Raw genomic sequence first — 24314 nt, 5'->3', positions numbered from 1 at the left:
TTGATCTTCATCAGTAAGTGCTTCAAGTCCTCTTCACTTTCAGCAAGCAAAGTTGTGTCATCTGCATATCGCAGGTTGTTAATGAGTCTTCCTCCAATCCTGACGCTGTGTTCTTCTTCATACGATCCAGTTCTCAGATTGTTTGCTCCGCATACAGACTGAATATGTATGGTGAAAGGATACAACCCTTACACATACCTTTCCTGATTTTAAAGCATGCAGTATTCTCTTGTTCTGTTCCAGTAACTGCCTCTTGATCTATGTACAGGTTCCTCACGAGCACAATTAAGTTTTCTGGAATTCCCATTTTTCACAATGTTATCTATAATTTGTTATGATCCACACAGTTGAATACCTTTGCACAGTCAATAAAACACAGGTAAACATCTTTCTGGTATTCTCTGCTTTCAGCCAAGATCCATCTGACATCAGTAATGATATCCCTCATTCCACATCCTCTTATGAATCCAGCTTGAATTTCCGGCAGTTCCCTCTTGATGTACTGCTGTCCATATGCCTACAAGGAAGACCAGTTAATATGACTATTATTCAAATTTATACACCAACCACTAATGCCAAAGATGAAGAAATGGAAGATTTTTACCAACTTCTGTAGTCTGAAATTGATCAAACATGCAATCAAGATGCATTAATAATTACTGGTGATTGGAATGTGAAAGTTGGAAACAAAGAAGGATTGGTAGTTGGAAAATATGGCCTTGGTGATAGAAACGATGCCAGAGATCACAAGATATAATTTTTCAAGACCAATGACTTATTCATTGCAAATATCTTTTTTCAACAACATAAACAGTGACTAGACCCATGGACCTTGCCGGATGGAATACACAGGAATCATATCGACTATATCTGTGCAAAGAAACAATAGAGAAGCTCAATATCATCAGTCAGAACAAGGCCAGTGGCCAACTGCAGAACAGACCATCAACTGCTCATATGCAATTTCAAGTTGAAGCTGAAGAAAATTAAAAACAAGTCCACAAAAGCCAAAATACAACCTTGAATATATCCCACCTGAATTTAGATACCATTTCAAGAATAGACTTGATGCATTGAACATTAATGGTTGAAGACCCGACGAGTTGTGGGATGACATCAAGGACACTGCACATGAAGGTCATTAAAAAGACAGGAAAGAAAGAAAAGACCAAAATGGGTGTCAGAAAAGACTCTAAAACTTGCTCTTGAAAGTAGAGCAGCTAAAGCTAACGGAAGAAATGATGAAATAAAAGAGCTGAAAAGAAGATTTCAAAGGGCAGCTTGAGAAGACAAAGCAACATAGTATAATGACATGTGCAAAGACCTAGAGTTAGAAAAGCAAAGGGGAAGAACACGTTTGGCATTTCTCAAGCTGAAAGAACGGAAGAAAAAATTCAAGCCTTGAGTTGCAATACTGAAGGATTGTATCGGGAAAATATTGGATGACACAGGAAGCATCAAAAGAAGGTGGAAGAAATACACAGAGTCACTGTATCAAAAAGAATTGATTGACGTTCAACCATTTCAGGAGGTAGCATATAATCAAGAACCGATGATACTGAAGGAAGAAGTCCAAGCTGCACTGAAGGCATTGGCGAAAAACAAGGCTCCAGGGATTGATGGAATACCAATTGAGATGTTTCAACAAACAGATGCAGTGCTGGAGGTGCTCACTCATCTATGTCAAGAAATTTGGAAGACAGCTACCTGGCCAACTGACTGGAAGAGATCCTATTTGTCCCCATTCAAAAGAAAGGTGATCCAACAGAATGCAGAAATTATTGAACAATATCATTAATATCACATAGTAAATATTAGGAAGGGCCAAAAGTCTAAGACTGGAAATAACATGCTTATCTATCCAGAAAATTCAAAGAATTCAACCAAAATATATTAGAATTTATGAGAATCAATAATGTGGCCTTTTACAAAAGCAATATACCCAAACCAATAACTTCTATATACACAGCAATAAACAATTTGAAAATGTAATGGAAAAATATCTCATTTATATTAGCGACAAAACCATAAAATACACAGGCGTAGAATAAACCTAACAATAAATGTATAACATCTGTATAAAAAACTATAAATCTTTACTAAAGGACATTAAAATAAACATTTAATTAAAACAGACATTTAAAGGGACATTAAAAAAGCCTTACCAGATTTCAAAATGGACTATAAAGCTATGATCATTAAAGCAGTATGGTATTGTTGTAGGAAGAGAGTCCAGAAACAAATCCATCTATGTATATAAGAATTTAGCATGTGAAAAAGGTAGAGTACAATAAAGATGGACTAGTTGATAAATGGTATTTAGACAATGGGCTATTTCATTTGGGAAAAAAAAATCACATTAGAGTCTTATGTCATACCATAAACAAAGTATATACTTTAGGTGTATTAAATATTTAAATGTTAACAAGAGAGTAATACTAGTAATGTAAACCAACATGAGGAAATATTTTTGTAACGTTAAATTAAGGAAGGCCTTGCTAAGTTTGACGTGAAACCAAGACATCATGTAAGAAAAAAGAGAAAGACTCAACTACAGAAATTTGCAACTTGTGTACACTGAAAGACACAATAAAGACAATGAAAGAAACAATAAGACTGGGGGAAAATATTAGCCACAAACATAACTGACAAAGAATTAACACTACTAATATACAAAGAGCTCCTATAAATCAATAAGAAAAAGACAACCTCATAGAAAAATGGGCAACAATCAAGCAATTAAAAGAATAAATAAAAAGGTCTAATTGAATTCTAAACATATGTGGCCAGTGAAATAAAAATTAAAATAGATTTGAATTTTTATTTATCAAATTGGCACAAATTAAAGATTTCTAACATCTAGGGTTATTGAGAATGTGGGAAAAGGGCATTCTTTCACACGGTTGGTGGGATTATAATTAGGTATAAACCTTTTGGAGGATAATTTGGCAGTACCTGCCAAAATTTTAAATGGGCATGTCCTTTGACCCAGCTTCAGCTTCCAGGAATCTATCTTACAGAAGTACTCCTACAAATGTGTAAGAATATACATACAAGGATGTTTCACTAAAGTATTATTTATAAGAGCAAAACAAAGTGCAGACATACTAAATGTACATCAACAAGGGAATAGTTAAATAAATTATAGCCCATCCATACTATGGTACACTAGTCAGCCATTAAGAAGAGTTGAGGTAGATCATATGTACTGATATACAATGACCATGATATATTTCTGAGTGAAAAAAGTAAGCTGCAGAACAATGTAGATGGTACAATCTCATTTTAAAAACTATATATACTTACCCCTCAGGCCTGCCCCCAACATATACATGTATGTCTGCAGATGCATAGAAATAAGATATGGAAGGATATATGTCAAATCATTTTTAATACTGGTTATTCCTGGAGTGGGGACCTTTACTTTTGACAGTTCTATAATGTCTGAATTATTTATAATGAGAATATATTACTTTAGTATATTTTTTACAAAGTTAATATAAAAAAAATAACAAGAGTCAAGGGGGCTCCATGCTATCTCACAGTGACATCACTAAATTATTTAATTGAATTCTAAACCTGGACTCCTCAGAAATGTTAACGTTCCCACATTTGTATCTCTGAGGACTCAGCCTTTAAGCAAGCAGGTTGCATAATATTACAAATTGACTATATTATGTTTTTAGAATATTTACCTTATAAATTACCAAGGTAAGAAAATGTATTAATTTTTTTAAATTATAAAAATAATATATGGTCATGCTTAAAGCTCAAACAGTACGTTTTCACCAGAGGCAACCAATATCAATAGCTTCTTATGTATCAGTCCACATACTAAAAAGTATTTAAAACATACTGCTTTATACCTTTTTCACTTTACCTTAGAGATCCAAGGATAATAATATTTATTAGTGGTATTGACTACTATGTAGGTCAACTATTCTTATTGATGAAGCACATCACAAATATGCTATGCTTAAACACCTACATCACGGTATTCAATACTAAGCTGCAATGATGTTGAAGGTCAAATAACACAAAATATGTCGAAGAAACCAGCATTAATCAATCAGAAGAAAATAACTTATTCCCTCTTAAATAATTTACAGTAAGCTAGGCCTTGGCAAGGATCTAGCTCAATTGTTTAGTCTTTTTCATTTTCCTCACACAGATATAATAAATTTTTAAGGAAGTTGAAGAAAAATATGTTACTTCAATTGGCTTTCCCTGCTGGATGGATACTCACCACATTCTGCTTTGTTGTTTCCTCTAGGGTCTGTATCACGTACAACCTATTTCGACAGCGCATGCTGTATATATCTTCATAGCGAATATTACCATATTTCTGAAAGAAATATTATTGCAATGGGTACTCATTCATAATAAACATCTACTTCTCTTATAGTTGAATTTCATCAGATTCAATTCTCAGAGGCTTTGTTTCTATTTCTAGCTATTTTCATTATTTGTTCAGTGATTATGCAAATTTTCACCTCCCACATTTCAGCTTTTCTATATATTCACTGGAGAGAATTCCATCTACTATGTATCTGCACTAAGTACAAGAACATTGGTAAAATTCTTAGTGTCTAAGAAAAGAATAATTTTCACCTTTTTGTACAGTGATAAAAACCAAAAAAAAACCAAACCCGTTGTCGTCAAGTCGATTCCGACTCATAGTGACCCTATAGGACAGAGTAGAATTGCTCCATAGGGTTCCCAAGAAGCAGCTGGTGGATTCAAACTACCCATCTTTTGGTTAGCAGCTGAGCTCTTAACCACTACACCATCAGGGCTCCCGTCTCTAAGAAGAGAATAATTTTCACTTTTTAATGTAGTGATAGGTATTTAAAAGTGGTCATTATTTGTGAAAGTTTAATTTAATGAAAAGCAAATTGAGGCAGAGGAGGTTATAAAACCTAGGAACAACTCACAGAACTCGATTTTAAAGTGAAGTTGAATTTTAAATTGTATCTTGCATTATTATCTTTTAATATATCAATATCAATCCTTTAAAATATGCTATGTATTTATAAAGCAGCCCTGGTGGCACAGTGGTTAAGCACTCAGCTGCTAACTGAAAGGTCGGTGGTTTGAACTCACCAGCTGCTCCAGAGGAGAAAGATGTCGCTGTCTGCTTCCGTAAAGATTATAGCCTTGGAAACCTTACGGGGCAGTTTTACTCTGTCCTACAGGGCTGCTATGAGTGGGAATTGACTCAATGGCTGTGGGTCTGGAGTGGAGTTTATGCATTTATAGTATAAAAAACTTACCTCATTTGACTCTCTAATCAAATCTGTAATGTCCACTCTAATATGACTGCTTTTTTCATCACTCATATTTGAACCTTGCTGAACACTTGAAGGCAATGGGCTATCCTTATTAGTGACATTGTCAAAGAACCTATCCAAAAGTGACATTAATACAATAATTAGTGGAACAAAAATTATTAAAGCAGAGAAAATGGCATCAAATTTTCCCCCTAGTGAGTCAGTGGTTAATTTAAACTGAAAGGACAAGAGGAGATCTTACAGAAAAGTAGAATCTGAGGATGGCTAGGAGTTAGGAGGACATAGGTAAGAGGAATGGAATGGAGAAGAAATCATTTCAGAAGGGGAGAGGTGAGCATGAGGGAAGCAAACAGGCTCAGAGTGTACTTAGCAAATATCACGTAGCCCAGTAAGAATGAAATATAGGGTATGTAGAGGCAGCATGTAAGGAGAAAAATGTTACGAAAGGCACATTGAGGCTTTATCACAGAAAGTTATGAATGTGAGAGTGAAGAGTTTGTATTTTATTCTGTACATGATGAAATTTGATGCACTATTACAACAGTCACCCATTCAAATATTAATTCATTCAACATATGCTTACACACACATACACACACACTACACATGTGCTCCAATACAAAATCGCATTCATTAAAAAAGCTACTAGGAAAATAAATTTCAATCTAACCGATTCAAACCATTTGGAAACCAGAACAATTTCTCCCACTGGACATTTCACATTATCAACGCTCCTTTACTCCCTCAAATTAATTTTATACAGAGACATTTTATAGCTCAAACTGGGACTATGAAAGTACCAGCATACTGAATCAACACTATTAGTGTAACAGGCAAAGAACCTAGTGATTTACTTCAAAACGATTTACTTTTGTTATATTATATTCTACTCAAAGAGGAAGATAGAGGACTAGATTTTAGACCTAGCTCTTCCATTCATCTATCTTTGTGACCTTGGGCAAACTGTTTGGAATTTCTAGTCTCAGTTTTCTCATCTGTAAAATAAGGGACTTGAACAACATAATCTCTCAGGTCCCCTCCAGATTTAAATGTTATGGTTCTTACAATACCTGTTTAAAGCTGTCACAGCTTCAGCATCATCTTTACATGTCAGCAATTTGTCTAAGTTATAGTCAAGTATTGCCAATCCCAGTTGTAAAATGGCCTTTATTCCATCATAGAAGAAGCAGTCCACCACATTCACTGCACTCTCAATAGGTAGCACACTAATAAAAAGTGTGAGAAACCATGAGAGAGAAACTGAGGAAAAGAATGTCATATCAGTCATGTGTTCTGTTAGCTGAGGAAGGTGATCCCTGATAAGTTCTTCAAAGACTGCCTGATCCACCAAGGCACCTGAAGAATACCAAAAGAAGTTGAAAAATGAACACCTTTCTAAAGGATTTGTTTATTATAACTCCTACTTCTATTCGTATGCAGATATATCTCATTTCTCTTCCTGAAATTATTAACTCCTTCAGTGCATTTTCTATATTTCATACAGATCTACATTGCTATTAGAGTGTCATGCATCAAGAAGCACTTGAGAAACTCAACTTAGATTTATTTGAGAAACTATCTATTAAGTCTTTGTTATGTGCAGAGACCTGCACTAGGTGCTATGAGAGATATACCAATTAATGACATGGTCTCATCTTCAAAGAGTTTGATAACTTAAGATAAACACCAAATAACTGTAACAGAAGAGAATATAATCAATGACATAATCAAGATACTGAAGGCTTATGAGGAGAGACCATATATAGGTTTTGAGGTAGGGGATCATAGATCTATAAATATTTGATGACTGAAGAAAATATTACACAAATAACAAGCCAAGAACTTGATCCTTCTTTATGACCTTGCAAATATTTACATAACTCATATAAATGTGGGGATTTTAAGCTGCTTAAAGCCTCCCTCCCATAAAGAAACTATTAAAAATCCTCTGGGAGCTCTGGGAACTTCAGATCACCACTGCTTTAGCAATACAGGGGTCCAAAAAAAACTCTCCATTGACTCGATTCTGACTCATAGCAATCCTACAATAAATTTAAAACCTCAATTTTGTTAAGAAAGATCAGAAATTTTATTTAAAAAATATATTAAACAATTTTTACAACTATAAAACCAAACTCAACCAAACCCATTGCTGTCGAGTTGATTCTGACTCATAGTGACCCTATAGGACAGAACAGAACAGAACTGCCCCACTCCCAGGAGTGGCTGGTGGATTCGAACTGCCGACATTTTCGACAGTGGCCGAATACTTAACCACTGTGCCACCAGGGCTCCTTTACAACCATAAATACTCAATAAAATGGAGCCCTCGTTGTGCAGTGGTTAAGTACTCGGCTGCTTAATAGAAGGTTGGTGGTTCAAATTCACCCAGTGGCTCTGCAGGAGAAAGACCTGTCAATCTGCTTCCATAAAGATTACAGCCTAGAAAACTCTATGGGGCAGTTCTACTCTGTCACATGGGGTCGCTATGAGTCAGAATTGACTCGATGGCACACAATAACAACACTCAATACAAAAAGCTCTTCTCTTGAGCATGTCAAGTGAAAGTGACATTTTAATACTGCTTGCGTTTTGCATATTTCACATCCTAATTCATCAGTTCTTTAATTTGATTGGGTATTAGATAGACAAGAGCTACAGGAATTGTTTAGAAAAGAGTATATGTATATGTGTGTGTGTGTGTGTGTGTGTGTGTGCATGTATTTTCTTACCAATGATTCGACGATTAAAATAATCAGGTAACATTCGTTCACATACAGCAACCAGAAGCCAAAAAGCCTCTTCCTCTTTTGCATACAGAAGCAACACTGAAGTCAAAATGTTCATTGCCTAAAGAAGAAATACGAAAAAGTAAATCTTGCTCAGGTAAGAAATACATTTCTTCTTCAAATATAGTAGTTTTCAATAGCAACAACAACAATTAAAAGACTAATAATAATGGAAACATGAGAACTCTGAGCCAGTCCAAAGCAAAACAAGGTGAAGTCAGACTAATATTTGCTAATCGGTTATTTTATACCGCAATATTCAAAGAAAATGAAGCAGGGATATCATGAATATATAATATAATCAGTAAAATCTCTCTAATTTTGACTAATTTCAATGAGTAAAAAATCATAATTATCACAAAATCTGAAAAAAACACTTACAGTATCTTCAAGGACATACTAAAACTGGAGATAACAAACTTCATTTGTATTTCTCACTACCTACAGTAAAATATCCTTTAGCTATCAATCATCCTCAACTTACATAAACTTATTATCTAGAATAGGCAAATGTGTAGAAATCAAAGTTTATTAGTGATTACCAGGGGCAGATTCGAGGGGGAAATGGGGAGGTATTTCTTAAGGGGTACTGAGTTTCTGTTAAGGGTGATGAAAAATATTCAGAAATGGATAGCGGCGATGGTTGCACAACATGTGAACATAATTAATGTCACTGTATTATACATGTAAAAATGGTTGAAATGACAAATGTGTTGTTATACATATTTTACCACAATAAAATTTCAAAAAAGAAAATATAATTTAGATATACTTATCCCTTTTCATTCCTGCTACCACCCTAAATTTCTCCTTCTAAAATGTCAGGTCATTACTTTTATATAACATTTGGGCATATCTCTAATTATAAAGGTAACAAATCCTTGTTTTATAGAATTTAGAAAAAATGAAAAAGTATGAAGAAGAAAATAAAAATCTTATATAATCCCATCTACCCAGAAATCACCATTGTTAACATGTTGATGTATTTTTTTGTTTTTTTCTTGCTGTCTCCTCTTCGAAAATTTACGTCAAGCTGGATATTAAATCTTGATTTTTTTCACTTAGCATTATAATGTACATTTTCAATGCCATGAAATATTCTTCTAAAAGAATATTTTTAAGGACTCTAAAATAATCTAATAAATTGGGTATAGTATAAATTATTTAACCATTCTATTATTATTGGACATTTAGGCTGATTTTATATAACACTGCAATGAATATCTTTGCACATAAATTTTCATCCAAGTTTTTTACTATTTTCTTGGGGTTGTTGTTTGTTGCTGTTGAGTTGGCTCCAACTCATGACAACCTTATGTACAACAGAACGAAATGTTGCCTGATCCTGTGCCATCTTCATGATTGTTGGTATGTTTGAGTTCATTGCTGTGGCTATTGTGTCAATCTACCTCACTGAAGGCTTCCTTCATTTCTGTAGAACCTCTACTTCACCATACATGATGTCCTTTTCTAGCAGTTGGTCTTTCCTGATGATGTGTCCAAAGTAAGCAAGTGGAAGTCTCACAATCCTAGCTTCTAAGGAGCATTCAGCTCATATTTTTTCTAAGAACTGATTTGTACATTTTTCTGGGAGTCCATGATGTAGTCAGTATTTTTTGCCAGCACCACAGTTCAAATGCAGCAATTCTTCTGTGCTCCTTTTCCTTGTACAACTTTCACATGCATATGAGGCCACTGAAAAGACTATGGCTTGGGTCAAGCATACCTTAGTCATCAAAGTGACACATTTGGTTTTTAAAATTTTAAAGAGGTCTTTTGCTGCAGATTTATCCAATGCAATACATTTTTTGATTTCTTGACTGCTGCTTCCATGGACTGATTGTTGATTCAAGTACAATGAAACTGTTGACAACTTCAATTTTTTTCTCTATTTGTCATGATGTTGTTTATCAGTCGAGCTGTGAGGATTTTCCTTTTCTTTTCATTCAGGCATAAGCTATACTGAAGGCTGTAGTCTTTGACCTTCATCAGCAAGTGCTTCAAGTTGTTTTCATTTTTGGCAAGCAAAGGTGTGTCATCTGCATATCACAAATTGTTAATGGATCTTCCTTGAATCCTGATGCCGTGTTCTTCTTCATATAGTCCAGGTTCACGGGTTTATTGTTCAGCATACAAATCTAATAAATAAGGTGAAAGGATACAACCTTGCCGTACACCTTTTCCAATTTTAAACCACCCATCATCCCCCCGTTCTGTTCAAACGAATGACTCTTGATCCATGTGTAAGTTAACACATGAGCACAATTAAGTGTTCTGGAATTTCCATTCTTCATAATGTTATCCACAATTTGTTATGATTCATACAGTCAAATGCCTTCGTGTAGTTGATAAAACACAGGTAAACAGCTTTCTGATATTCTCTGCTTCTGGCCAAGATCCATCTGACATCAGCAATATATCCCTCATTCTATGCCCTCCTTTGAATCTGGTTGGAACTTCTGGCAGTTCCCTGTCTATGTACAGTTGCAGTTTTTTAAATTATCTTAGCAAGATTTTGCTAGCAAGTGATATTAATGATATTGTTTGATAACTTCTATATTCCATTTGATCACCTTTCTTTGGAATGGGCACAAATATAGATCTGTTAAAGTTGGTTGACTCAGTAGCTGTCTTACAAATTTTTTGACACAGACAAATGAGCACTTCCAGTATTGCATTCATTTGTTGAAGCATCTCAACTGGTATTTCGTCAATTCGTGGAGCCTTGTTTTTCCACGAATGCCTTTACTGCAGCTTGAACTTCTTTCTCAGTGCCAGCAGGTTTTTTTTTTAAATCATATACTACCTCCTGAAATGGGTGAACATCGACCAATTCTTTTTGGTACAGTGACTCTGTATATTCCCTCCATCTTCCTTTGATGGTTCCTGTGTCATTCATTATTATTATTATTTTTTTGCCCATAAAATCCTTCAGTAATGCAAGTCGAGGCTTGAATTTTCTCTTCAGTTCTCTCAGCTTGAGAAATGTTGACCATGTTCTTTCCCTTTGGTCTTCTAACTCCAGGTCTTTGCACATTTCTTCATAATATTTTACTTTGTCTTCTCGAGCCATCCTTTGAAATCCTCTGTTCAGCTTTTACTTCTTCATTTCTTCCATTTGCTTTAGCTACTCTGCAATTAAGAGCAAGTTTCAGAGTCTTCTGACATCGATTTGGTCTTTTTCATCTTTCTTCTTTTTTGATGACCTTTTACTTTCTATATGAATGTTGTTGTTAGGTGTTGTCAAGTCAGTTCCAACTCATAGCAACCCAATGTACAACAGAACAAAACACTGCCCGGACCTGCACCATCCTCACAATTGTTGTTATGCTTGAGCCCATTGTTGCAGCCACTGTGTCAACTCATCTCATTCAGGGTCTTCCTCTTTTTTGCTGACCCTCTACTTTACCAAGCATGGTGTCCTCCCCCAGGTACTGGTTGGCACCTCCTTATAACATGTCCAATGTACATGAGATGAAGTCTCACCATCCATGTTTCTAAGGAGTATTCTAGCTGTACTATTTCCAAGACAGATTTGTTCGTTCTTCTGGCAGTCCATGGTATATTCTTCTCCAACATCATAATTCAAAGGCATCAAGTTTTCTTTGGTCTTCCTTATTCATTGTCTAGCTTTCAAATGCATATGAGGTGATCAAAAACACCATGGCTTGGGACAAGTGCACCTTAGTCCTTAAAATGACATCTTTGCTTTTTTAACACTTTAAAGAGGTCTCTTGCAGCAGATTTGCCCAAAGCAACGCGTCATTTGATTTCTTCACTGCTGCTTCCATGGGCATTGATTGTGGATCCAAGTAAAATGAAATCCTTGACAACTTCAGTCTTTTCTCCATTTATCATGATTTTGCTTATTGGTCCAGTTGTGAGGATTTTTGTTTTCTTTATGTTGAGGTATAATCCAAACTGAAGGCTGTGGTCTTTGATCTTCATCAGTAAGTGCTTCAAGTCCTCTTCACTTTCAGCAAGCAAGGTTGTGTCATCTGCATAATGCAGGTTGTTAATAAGTCTTCCTCCAATCCTGCTGCCCTCTTCTTCTTCATGTAGTCTAGCTTCTCGGATTATTTGCTCAGCATACAGATTGAATAAATATGGTGAAAGGATACAACCTTCACGCACACCTTTCCTGACTTTAAACCACGCAGTATTCCCTTGTTCTGTTCGAATGACTGCCTCTTGGTCTAAGTACAGGTTCCTCATGAACACAAATAAGCGTTCTGGAATTCCCATTCTTTGCAATGTTATCCATAATTTGTTATGATCCACAAAGTTGAATGCCTTTGCATAGTCAAGAAAACACAGGTAAACATCTTTCTGGTATTCTCTGCTTTCAGCCAAGATCCATCTGACATCAGCAATGATATCCCTTCTTCCCATATCCTCTTCTGAATCCGGCTTGAATATATGGCAGTTCCCTGTCGGTGTACTGTTGCAACTGCTTTTGAATGATCTTCAGCAAAATTTTACATATGTGATATTAATGATATTGTTTGATAATTTCTACATTCTGTTGAATCGGCTTTCTTTGAAATGGATACAAATATGGATCTCTTCCAGTCAGCTGGCCAGGTAGCTGTCTTCCAAATGTCTTGAGATAGACGAGTGAGTGCTTCCAGCACTGCATTCATTTGTTGAACATCTCAATTGGTATTCCATCAATTCCTGGAGCCTTGATTTTCATCAATGCCTTCAGTGCAGCTTGGACCTCTTCCTTCAGTACCATCAGTTCTTGATCATATGCTACCTCCTGAAATGAGTGAACATCGACCAATTCTTTTTGGTACAGTGACTCTGTGTATTCCTTCCATCTTCTTTTGATGCTTCCTGTGTCGTTTAATATTTTCCCTGTAGAATCATTAAAAATTGCAACTCGAGACTTGCAGTTTTTCTTCAGTTCTTTCAGCCTGAGAAAAGCCAAGCGTGTTCTTCCCTTTGGTTTTCTATCTCCAGGTCTTTGCGCATTTCATTATACTACTTTACTCTGTCTTCTCGAGCCACCCTTTGAAATCTTCTGTTCAGCTCTTACTTCATCATTTCTTTCTTTCGCTATAGCTGCTGTACATTCAAGAGCAAGTTCCAGAGTCTCTTCTGACACCCACTTTGGTCTTTTCTTTCTTTCCTGTTGTTTTAATGACATCTTACTTTCTTCATGTATGATGTCCTCGATGTCATTCCACAACTTGTCTGGTCTTTGGTCATCAAGTGTTCAGTGCATCAAATCTATTCTTGAGATGGTCTCTAAATTCAGGTGGGATATACTCAAGGTCTTGCTTGGCTCTCGTGGACTTGTCCTAATTTTCTTCAACCTGAACTTGCATATGAGCAATTGATGGTCTGTTACACAGTCAGCCCCTGGTCTTGTTCTGACTGATACTGTGCTTTTCCATCGTCTCTTTCCACAGATGTAGTTGATTTGATTCCTGTCTATTCCATCTGGCAAGGTTCAAGTGTGTAGCAGTCGTTTATGCTGCTGAAAAAAGGTATTTGCAATGAAGAAGTTGTTAGTCTTGCAAAATTCTATCATGTGATCTCCAGCGTCATTTCTATCACCAAGGTCTTATTTTCCAACTGCTGTTCTGACTTCTTTGTTTCCAACTTTCGCATTCCAATCACCAGTAATTATCAACGCATCTTGATTGCATGTTTGACCAATTTCAGACTGCAGAAGTTGGTAAAAATCTTCAATTTCTTCATCTTTGGCCTTAGTGGTTGGTGCGTCAATTTGAATAACAGTCGTATTAACTGGTCTTCCTTGTAGGCGTATGGATATTATCCTATCACTAATAGCGTTGTAGTTCAGGATAGATCTTGAAACTGTTCTTTTTGACAATGAACAAGATGGCATTCCTCTTCAACTTGTCATTCCAGGCATAGTAGTCCATATGACTGTCTGATTCAAAATGGCCAATACTAGTCCATTTCAGCTCATTAATGCCTAGGATATTGATGTTTAAGTATGATGTCCTTGATATCTTCCCACAACTTTTCTGGTCTTTGGTCATTAGTGTTCAGTGGGACAAATCTATTCTTGAGATGGTCTCTAAATTCAGGTGTGATGTATTCAAGGTCATACTTTGGTATCTTGGGCTTCTTTTGATTTTCTTCAGCCTCAATTTGAACTTGCACAGGAGCAATTGATGGTCTGTTCTGTAGTCAGCCCCTGGCTTTGTCTTGACTGATGATATTGCGCTTCTCCACTGGCTCTTTCCACAGATGTACTCAATTTGATTCCTGTGTAATCCATCTGGTGAGGCCAATGTGTGTAGCCATCAATGGTGTTGTTGAAAAAATTATTTCCCATGAATAAGTTGTTTGTCTTGCTGAATTCTACCCTGTGATCTCTGGTGTCATTTCTATTATCAAAGCTGTATTTTCCAATTATTGACCTTTCTCCTTTGTGTCTAACTTTCACATTCCAACCACCAGTAATTATCAATGCATCTTGACTGCATGTTTGATCAGTTTCAGAATGCAGCAGCTATTTGGTCAAAGAATAAAAGGCTTTATGTTATTGGCAAATTCTCTCACAAAAAGACTGCACCAATTTACATTTCTGACCAACAGTTTCTGAATCCCTGTTTCACCGCATCTTTCCAATACTGAGTGTTATAATAATTACAATCATCTTTGCTGATTTGATAGGTGAAAATAGTATCTCATTGTTTAATTTGAATTTGAACTTTTTTTCAAGTTTTATTATGAATCTGCATTTTTGTCTTTTGTAATCTTTCCATGCTCATTGATTATTATTATATTTTAATGATTTTCTTATAGATTTGTATAAGATCTTTATATATTAGGTATGTTAATTCTTTGTCATACTGGGTACAATGTTTGAATACAAGCTCAGTTTTCACTTTACCACTTTCCTGCTCAAGAAATCATTATGGGTCAAAATGGCTAAGTATGGACCTCCAACAAGTAATGAGAACACCAGCAAAAATTGTCTGAATCAATTTTTTCGGAATTTTTAATTTAAAATTTTAACCAAAAATTTACAGCAATCTGGTAGCATTTATTTAAAAAAGGGTGGGGGGGGGGCTGAATCTCAGTAAGAACAGTGATCGCTGTGACATTTTAATTTGACCTATTCCTATCTTCTCTCCCCAGCTCTGCAGTAGTCTTGAAAACCAACACCAGCAAAACATGGTGAAAATCAGCTATTTACCGGTGTTTTACTGACTTTTTACTGGCATTCAATTGTGCGGATCATAACAAATTATGGATAACATTGCGAAGAATGGGACTTCCAGAACGCTTAATTGTGCTCATGAAGAACTTGTACATAGACCAAGAGGCAGTTGTTTGAACAGAAAACAGGGATATTGCATGGTTTAAAGTCAAAAAGGGTATGTATCAGGGTTGTATCCTTTCACCATACTTATTCAATCTGTATGCTGAGCAAATAATCCGATAAGTTGGACTATATGAAGAAGAACACTGCATCAGGACTGGAGGAAAACTCATTAACAACCTACTTTATGACCACTATTATGAGAACTCAAGGTTTAAACACAGAAGAAAACATTCTTTGATGGTTACGAGGGTGGGGGTGAGGGAGGGTGAGGGTTATTTACTAACTAGATAGTAGATAAGAATTATCTTAGGTGAAGGGAAGGACAGCACACACTACAGGGGAAGTCAGCACAACTGGACTAAACCAAAGTTAAGAAGTTTCCTGAATACAATCAAACACTTTGAGGGACAGAGTAGCAGGGGTAGGGGTCTGGGGACCATGCTTTCAGGGACATTTAGGTCAACTGGCATAACAAAGCTTATTAAGAAAATGTTCTGCATCCTACTTTGGTGAGTGGCGTCTGGGGTCTTAAAAGCTTGCAAGCGGCCATCTAAGATGCATCAATTGGTCCCAACCACCTGGAGTAAAGGAGAATGAAGAACACCAAAGACACAAGGAAAGTACTAGCCCAAGAGACAGAAACGGCCACATAAACCAGAGACTTCATCAGCCTGAGACCAGAAGAACTAGATGGTGTCCGGCTACCACCCATGACCACCGACAGGGAACACAACAGACAGTCCCAGATGGAGCAGGAGAAAGGTGGGGTGCAGAACTCAAATTCTAGTAAGAAGACCAGACTTAATGGTCTGACTAAGACTGGAGGATCCCCGGAAAGCATGGCCCCCGGATTCTCTATCAGCCCAGAAATAAAACAATTTCTGAGGCCAACTCTTCAGACAGGGATTGGACTGGACTGTGGGACATAAAGTGATACTTGTGAGGAGTGTGCCTCTTAGCTCAAGTAGATACAAGAGACTAAACGGGCAGCTTCTGTCTGGAGGTGAGATGGGAAGGCAGAGAGGGTTAGGAGCTGGTTGAACGGACATGGGGAATCAGGGGTGGAAAGGAATGTGTTGTCACAGTATAGGGAGAGCAACTAGGGTCACATAACAATGTATGTATAAATTTTCGTATGAGAGACTAACTTGAATTATAAACAATTTCACTTAAAGCACAATAAATGTAAGTAAGTAAGTAAGTAAAGTAAGTAAGTAAAGTAAGTAAAGTAAGTAAGTAAAGTAAGTAAGTAAGTAAGTCAGTCAGTCAGTCAGTCAGTCAGTCAGTCAGTCAGTCAGTCAGTCAGTCAGTCAGTAAGTGATTGGATTAAAATATACCATACAGTGATATGATTTCATTAACATAACAAAGAAAATCCTACTCCCAAATGGGCTTACATCCACATGTATAGGGGCTAGGATTCCAACACCTGTTTTTGGAGGACACAACTCATTCCATAACAAGGGGTCAAGAGAAACTTGTGAGAACATGTACTTAAAGCTGCCTGTTGTGCAATGAATAGTAAAGTCCTTTTTCCCTGAAAAAAAACAAACTTCTGTTGTGTTTCAACTATTATCTATTTGAGTTTGTGTTAGCAGTCTGGCCTACTCTAATTAATACAATGTGCTCCTAAAGGATTTTTTCCCCAGTGATTCCTCTACTGCCTACAGAATAAAATTTAAACTCCTGACCTATCCCAAAACCAAAAACCAAACCTAATGCAGTCGAGTTGATTTCGACTCACAGCAGTCCTATCCCAACCTACCTTAATTTTTTCCCAACTACTTCCCTTCATTCACCCTACACTTCTGTTAAACTAAACAGAACATAGTGTAGCACATATTCCAAATTTACCTCTCTCTGTGTTAGGTTAAACTGATCCCTTCACCTGGAATGTTCTTTCATTCTATTTCCGTAAATCCAAAATTCACCAATTTTCAAGCTCTTCAAATGCTATCTCTTCCATGAAGCCTTCCTCTGATTCCGCCAGATAAAAATAATATTTCCCTATTATAAATCCTTGCAGGACTTTATATTTCTCTAATGGTTTCTCTCACTTGTTTTTTTGGTTTTCCAATGAATAACACCTACCAGTCTTCATACTTTTAAGGGCAAAATCCGTATCTGATTAATCTTTATAAATCCTTAAGCATATAGCACAGTGTACTTATCATACCTTTTACAGAATAAGAATTCAATAAACATTTGTGACATGAAAAAGAAGAATTAATTAATGAAATATCAATTTTCCTAAGTATTCCCACTATCATCCTACTTATATTAATAACACACATTTTCAGTCTCAGCTCAACCTTTATCCTTATTATCAGAATTTCCAAATTATTGGAGCTGGATTTGATGAGATTTTACATTTGGAACATGCACATAGTTGGGCTTGGAGTGCAGTCATACCTGGCAGTATCCAATTTTGGGATTCCTGTACGCGTATGCAGTGAGTACCCGTCTGAGAGCAGATATGCCAGTATCACTCTGAAAGGCTGGGTGCTCAGGCAGGGAGCGACGCAAATCACGTTCAATTTCTTCGGTAGCCAAGTTGCAGGTCCCTAAGGATTGCTCAACCACTTCAGCATAATAACCAGGGTTAGTAGCCATATCATTAACAGCACCTATGAACAGGATTGTATTAACATACAAAGGAAGAGGAACACAATAAAGCTACTATTTGCATATATACATAAAGAATTAAATTTCATTATCTTGAGATTTAGTTTTATGTTCAATTAATATCTGAGCACATGCACATACACACACACACACAAAGAAAAAAAAAACTTCATGCTAGAGTCTGTAAGATCAGGACACTAATCTTATCAAACAGAATAACATTTTCATGAGCTGGGATTTTTTTCCTCTTAACTTTCCTTTGACAACAGAGATAGAGACTTTCCCCCCAAAGTACACACACCCTGTCAAGTAAACTAATCTGCTCAGACACTGGATATGTGGTTATCTAGATAAGTACTCATACTATTAAACTTTCTCTCTTTAACTATTCTGAACTCATGATGGACAAGATTTTGTCCTAGCCATCTTTGTAATTCTACGAATTTAGCTTACTGCATAACTCCTAGAAAGGACATGATTAATGTCTGTTAAATGAATAAAAGTGAATACCATGTTTTTATGCAAATGACATGCGTCTTCTATGTCTGTTTGGCAACCGCACCCCACAACCCCGTAAGGTACTGTCATAAGCGCTGCTATGTCAATTCTTTTTACATGCTGCTGTAAGAAAATTAGCATAGTGCACTTACAAATATACCTTGCAGGGGAAGGGCACGGTTGGTAAAAAAATGTAGAAGGCACGTGTTATTTACATAAAAATATGGTAAACGTAGTACCTGAGAAAAGCATCCAGAGCTCTCCTCTTAAAGTCTCTGGAATCCCTCTTACAACCAGATCTCGAGTCTTTTTGGTCCGGAACATGCTAACGCCACGCCCACATTCTGCAAATAGGATGTTCCACGACTGTTCCTTCATCTTTTCTTTCAACTATAACAGAAAAATCAAAGCAATTAAAAATAGTGAGAAATTAACTTCTTTAAGTAATTTGACCGCTTTCTTCAACATGAAACAACAGTAGATCTATGGCTATCAATAGCATATAAGGTCAAGATCAGTATTCACATAAGAGTCAAACATTGGACACTTGTCATCACAAAAATCTTTTAAACCCATGTGAACATCACAGCTTTAATTTATTATTTTAATTCTTAGCTAAACTCATATACAAATGGGAAAACCATTAAATTTAGGAGGTAAAGCTTTAAACTATCATTCTCCCTAAATCACCTTGATTCCAGGGTAAAAAACAAAAACAAAACAAAAACCCACTGCCGTCAAGTCAATTTCTACTCATAGTGACCCTATAGGACAGGGTAGAACTGCCCCATTGGGTTTCCAAGGAGCTGCCGGTGGATTTGAACTGCCGACCTTTTGGTTAGTAGCTGTAGCTCTTAACCACTAAGCCACCAGGGCTCCTGATTCCAGGATAGATTATTTGAAATCTATGCAACTGACTGAGATACTGGGCTTGAGGGCTACGGACCATAGTCTCGGGAGACATCTAGGTCAATTGGCATATCATAATCCATATAGACAATGTTCTGCATCCTACCTTGGTGAGTAACGACTTGGTCTTAAAAGCTTGCAAGCGGCCATGTAAGATACAATAATTGTTTCTCTTCCCGTCCGGAGCAAAGAAGAATGAAGAAAATCAAAGACTCAAGGCAACAATTAGTCCAAAGGACTAATGGTCCACATGAACCATGGCCTCCACTAGCCTGAGACCAGAAGAACTAGATAGTGCCTGGCTACCGCTACTGACCACTCTGACCGGGACCACAATAGTAGGTCATGGACAGAGCGGGAGAGAAATGTAAAACAAAATTCAAACTCATAAATAAGACCAGATTTACTGGTCTGACAGAGACTGGTGGAACCCCTGAGACTATGGCCCTTAGACATACTTCAAACTTGGAACTAAAATCACTCTCAGAGATTACATTATAGCCATACAATAGACAGGCCTATAAAATGAACAATAACACCAGTGGGGAATGTATACTTCAGAACAATCAACTATACGAGGCCTAAAAGGCAGCGTTTGCCCAAAACAAAGTTCAGAAGGATGAATAGGGGCAGGAAAGCTGTGCAAATGGACATGGGAAACCCAGGGAGGAAGGGGAGAGAGTGCTGACATGTTCAAGGGTTTGCAAACAATGTCACAAGACAAACTGTGTATAAATTGTTAACTGGGAAATTAACTTGCTGTGTAAACTTTCACCTAAACCACAATAAAATGTTCAAAACAAAAAAATCTATGCAACTAAAACCCAACATCCAACTTTTATCTTTTATATTCATTCCTTATAACAGTCCTTTTGTATAGTAGAACCAAACAAGTCACACAGTAGTACCTGCTGGAATACCTTTTCAAACTCCAAAAGAAGAGTTTTCAGTTGTAGTATCGTTTAGTATGCTCTAAGATTTTTAATCAACTGTTTTTGTCCATAGATTTAAATATTTTGTTTTCTTACCATTTTAGAATTAAGAGTATCCAAATTCTGAGGGTGAAATACTCTCATTAAGGCTTCAGTGTTCACAGTTTTACTGCATTCTTTCTGACATGTCATAGATTTCTCCTCAAGATTATCTGACGGGCCTGTAGAGTCAGAACTAACAGTGACCTGAAAAAGAGAGTCACAGTGTAATTGTCTCAAACGCATGTTAAAAATTTCCACAAGAAGAAAGGAATGCTGTTTTATCTGTCATTTATAAACCACAATCTACATAAATAATCAACATTAAAGCAATGTCTCATAAAGCTCTATCTATAAAAATAAGAGCTATCAATAGATTGATTTCTGGAATGGCAAAGTCAAGAATTCAGTAAATCTACACCCCAACAAAAGAAATAAAAATACTGGCAAAACATTCAAAATAAACCATTTCAGAACACTGTAAATAATCAAAGGCATAGAACAAACTGAAAAGTGTCTATTCATGAAAAACTACTAAACTTCAGTAAGAACAGCACAGTCCGTGTGGTGTTTTAACTTGAGGTTATTCCCATTCTCCCTCCCTCCCCAGCTCAGAGGTGTGGCAGCCATGAAACACCTGCAGTATCACAGCCAACTTAAGAGCACTGACATCTTTTAGCGCTCCCTGAAAAGTCCTATATCCAGAACAGTCCATAAAATATTTTGACCAAGCTAGTAATTCCTGCATAATCTTCATTCCTAGAGTGTTGTCATCATTTGATTTGATACAGCTCAACTCTGTGAAAAAAAGTCCTATTCCCTGGGTGCTACCGAAAACAGTAGTAATTTTCTGGTAACATCACAGCTGTCTAACAGTATGATTTTCAGTTGGGGCAAATAAGAACACGGCTGAAAAAAAAGGAAAGGTTTTGATATATTCTTGGAGTTCTAGCAGTATGCATGCATGTGCAGAGATATGCACATGCCCAGGAAAGAAATGGGACAGGAGAAGGCCCTAGTCACTCAACTCTGGCTGATTTTGAGCCCCTGTAAAAGCAGGAAGTAAAAGCTAAGGTTGATTTGTAAATTGCCTGAAATTTGAAGGCTTGACTTCACACAAAGATACGCTTGGCAAAAAGTGGATGCCTTACTGGCTCAAGGAATTTAAGGAAATCTTCTGACCAATCATTGGCTGACCACTAAATTATACTGATCTCAAAGGTGACCACAAAGGAAGATAGGCTTAAAAATAAAAACAAGAACTTAAAAAAAAAGAGCTATCAGAGAACTCAGTGGCTGCACACTGCAGGGAGGCAGAATATACAGAATTAGTCTAGGAAAGTTGCTAAACAAATAAGCAGGAACAAGAAAAACAACATCAACAACAAAAAACCCTGGGGGAGAGATCTGATACTAAGAGTTGCTGCAATATACTAACTATAAGGTCCAGTTCTCAAAAACAAAAATTTACTAAACATGCAAATAAAGACAAAAGTATGCCTATACACGGTGTGGGAGGGAGCAAACAACAGAAAATGCCACTGAAGGGGCCTAGATGTTGGACTTCATAGACAAAGACTGTAAAGCAGTTATTATAAATATATTCAAATAACTAAAGGAAACTGTTTAAGGAAAGTATGACAACTATGTCCCACAAAATAGAGGATATCAGTAAAGAGGAAGAAACAATAAAAAAGAATCAAATAAAAATTCTGGAGTTGAAAAGTACAATAACTGAAATGAAAAATTCACTAAGTTGCTCAACAGCAGATCTGAGCTGGCAAAATAAAGAATCAACAACCTTGATGTTAGGTCAATAGGGATTATCTAGTTTGAGTTACAGAAAATAAAAAGAATGAAGAAAAATGAACAAAGCCTCAGAGACTTGTGGAAAACCATCAAGCATTCATATAATGGGAGTCCCAGAAGGAGAAAAGAGAGAGAAAGGGGCAGAAAGGACATATGAGAAAACAATGGCCAAAAACTTCCCAAATTTCATGAAAAAATATTAAGCTATTAAGCCAAGAAGCTCAACAAACTCCAAGCAGAATAAATTCAAAGAGATATACACCTACCAACCAAACCAACCCCTTGTCGTTGAGTCAATTCCGACTCATAGCGACCCTACAAGACAGAGCAGAACTGCCCATGGGGTATCCAAGGAGCAGTTGGTGGATTTGAACTGCCAACCTTTTGATTAGCAGCATAGCTCTTAACCACTGCGTCCCCAGGGCTCCTGATGTACACCTAGACACATCATAATCAAACTGATAAAAGTGAAAGAAAACAGAGAATCTGGAATAGCTTGAAAACAGCAAGAAAAAACAACTTACCACGCCCAAGCGATTCTCAATAAAATCAAGAGCTGACTTCTTACCAGAAATCAGTCAGTGAACATGTTAAAAATTGAAAGAAAAAGTCAACCAAGAATTCTATATCCAGCAAAATTATCCTTCAAAAATGAAGGAACATAATAACAGTTATATGCTATTGTTGGGTGCCTTCAAGTCGATCCTGACTCATAACGATCCCATGTGACAGAGTAGAACTGCCCAATAGTTTTTTTCTGAATTTTACTTATTTTGTTGTTATTGTTGAGAATATACACAGCAAAACATACACCAATTCAACAGTTTCTACATGCACAATCTGGTGACACTGATTACATTCTTCAAGTTGTGCAACTATTCTCACTCTCCTTTTCTTAGTTATTCCTCCCTCATTAACATAAACTCACTGCTCCCTAAGGTTCCTATCTAATCTTTCGAGTTGTTGTTGTCAATTTAATCCCATATAGACAGTCATTAAAAGAGCATAATGCTCAAGGTAGGCCTTTTTTACTAGTTAAGCTATACTACTGTTTAATTTTAAGATGACTTTAGGGGATATTTTTGGTTTAAAGATTATGTCAGGGCAACAGTTTCAGGGGCTCATTCACCCTCCATGGCTCCAGAAAGTCTACAGTCTATGAAAATTTTAAATTCTGCTCTGCATTTTCCCCCTTCTGATCAGGTCCCACAGGGTTTTCTTGGCTGCATTCTTAACGAAAGCAGATCACCAGATCTTTCTCCCGCAGAGCTGCTGGGGGGTGAGATTCAGATTTCCAAGCTTTTAGTTAGCAGCCAAGAGCTTAACTGTTGCACCATCAGGGCTCCTTGAAAGATGTATAGACCACTGGAATGGAACCAAGAGTCCAGAAATGAATCCATGCATCTATGGCCAACTGATTTTCAACAAGGGTGCCAAGTCCATTCAATGGGGAAGGAAGAGTCACTTCAATAAACAGTGCTGGGAAAACTGGATTTCCACATGGAGAAGAATGAAACAAGATCCATGTCTCACACTACACACAAAAACCAATTCAAAATGGATCAAGAATCTAAATGTGAAAACTAAAACCATGAAATTCTTAGTAGAAAATGTAGGGGCAAGGCTGTGGGTTCTAGTTTTTAACAATGAATATTCAGATATGACAACAAAAAAGCATGTGCAACAAAAGACAAAATAGATAGATGGGACCGCATAAAAATTAAATACTTTTGCTCATCAAAGGAACTTATTAAAAAATAAAATAAAAAAAAGAACTTTCTCAACAAAGTGAAGAGACAACCTACAGATGGGGAGAAAAATTTCAGGAACCATATATCTGATAAAGGTCTAATATCCAAAATATATATAAAACTTCTACTACTTAACAACAATAAGACAAACAACCCAATAAAAAAATGCACAGAGTAGCACAGACACGGCCTACTGGAACCTGCCCTGCACTGATACCTGGTCTGCACTGTCAACCCTAGTACATGTCACAAACAACCCATCCCAGCAACTTCCCTTCAGCTGGACCTGCCTTGCTGTACTATACCTGAGTGACTGACCCTGTCCATTGGAGAAGGAGGTGAAAAGTATCGTGCCCACA

General features: G+C 36.8%; 1 protein-coding gene across 4 annotated transcripts in view; it reads right to left on the bottom strand.

Annotated features, from left to right (window-relative positions):
- The window catches only part of TBC1D8B (TBC1 domain family member 8B), a 98506-nt gene that overhangs the window by 27195 nt on the left and 46997 nt on the right, over positions 1-24314 (bottom strand). For 3 of the 4 annotated variants that reach the window (XM_004379741.3, XM_023734440.1, XM_023734439.1), the window contains exons 8-14: positions 20453-20602; positions 18755-18905; positions 17805-18019; positions 8024-8141; positions 6362-6647; positions 5274-5403; positions 4247-4345 (exon numbers count right to left, since the gene is read on the bottom strand). In XM_004379741.3, coding sequence (XP_004379798.1) covers positions 4247-4345; positions 5274-5403; positions 6362-6647; positions 8024-8141; positions 17805-18019; positions 18755-18905; positions 20453-20602 — 1149 coding nt within the window. Of the gene's footprint in view, positions 1-4246; positions 4346-5273; positions 5404-6361; positions 6648-8023; positions 8142-17804; positions 18020-18754; positions 18906-20452; positions 20603-24314 lie in introns of those variants that run through there. The other variant, XM_023734441.1, reaches the window with a different exon arrangement.

Source organism: Trichechus manatus, unplaced genomic scaffold (genome assembly GCF_000243295.1).
Source record: "Trichechus manatus latirostris isolate Lorelei unplaced genomic scaffold, TriManLat1.0 scaffold00068, whole genome shotgun sequence".
Taxonomy (NCBI): domain Eukaryota; kingdom Metazoa; phylum Chordata; class Mammalia; order Sirenia; family Trichechidae; genus Trichechus; species Trichechus manatus.
Note: the sequence above shows the minus strand (reverse complement) of the source record. Positions and strands in the feature narration are given on the sequence as shown.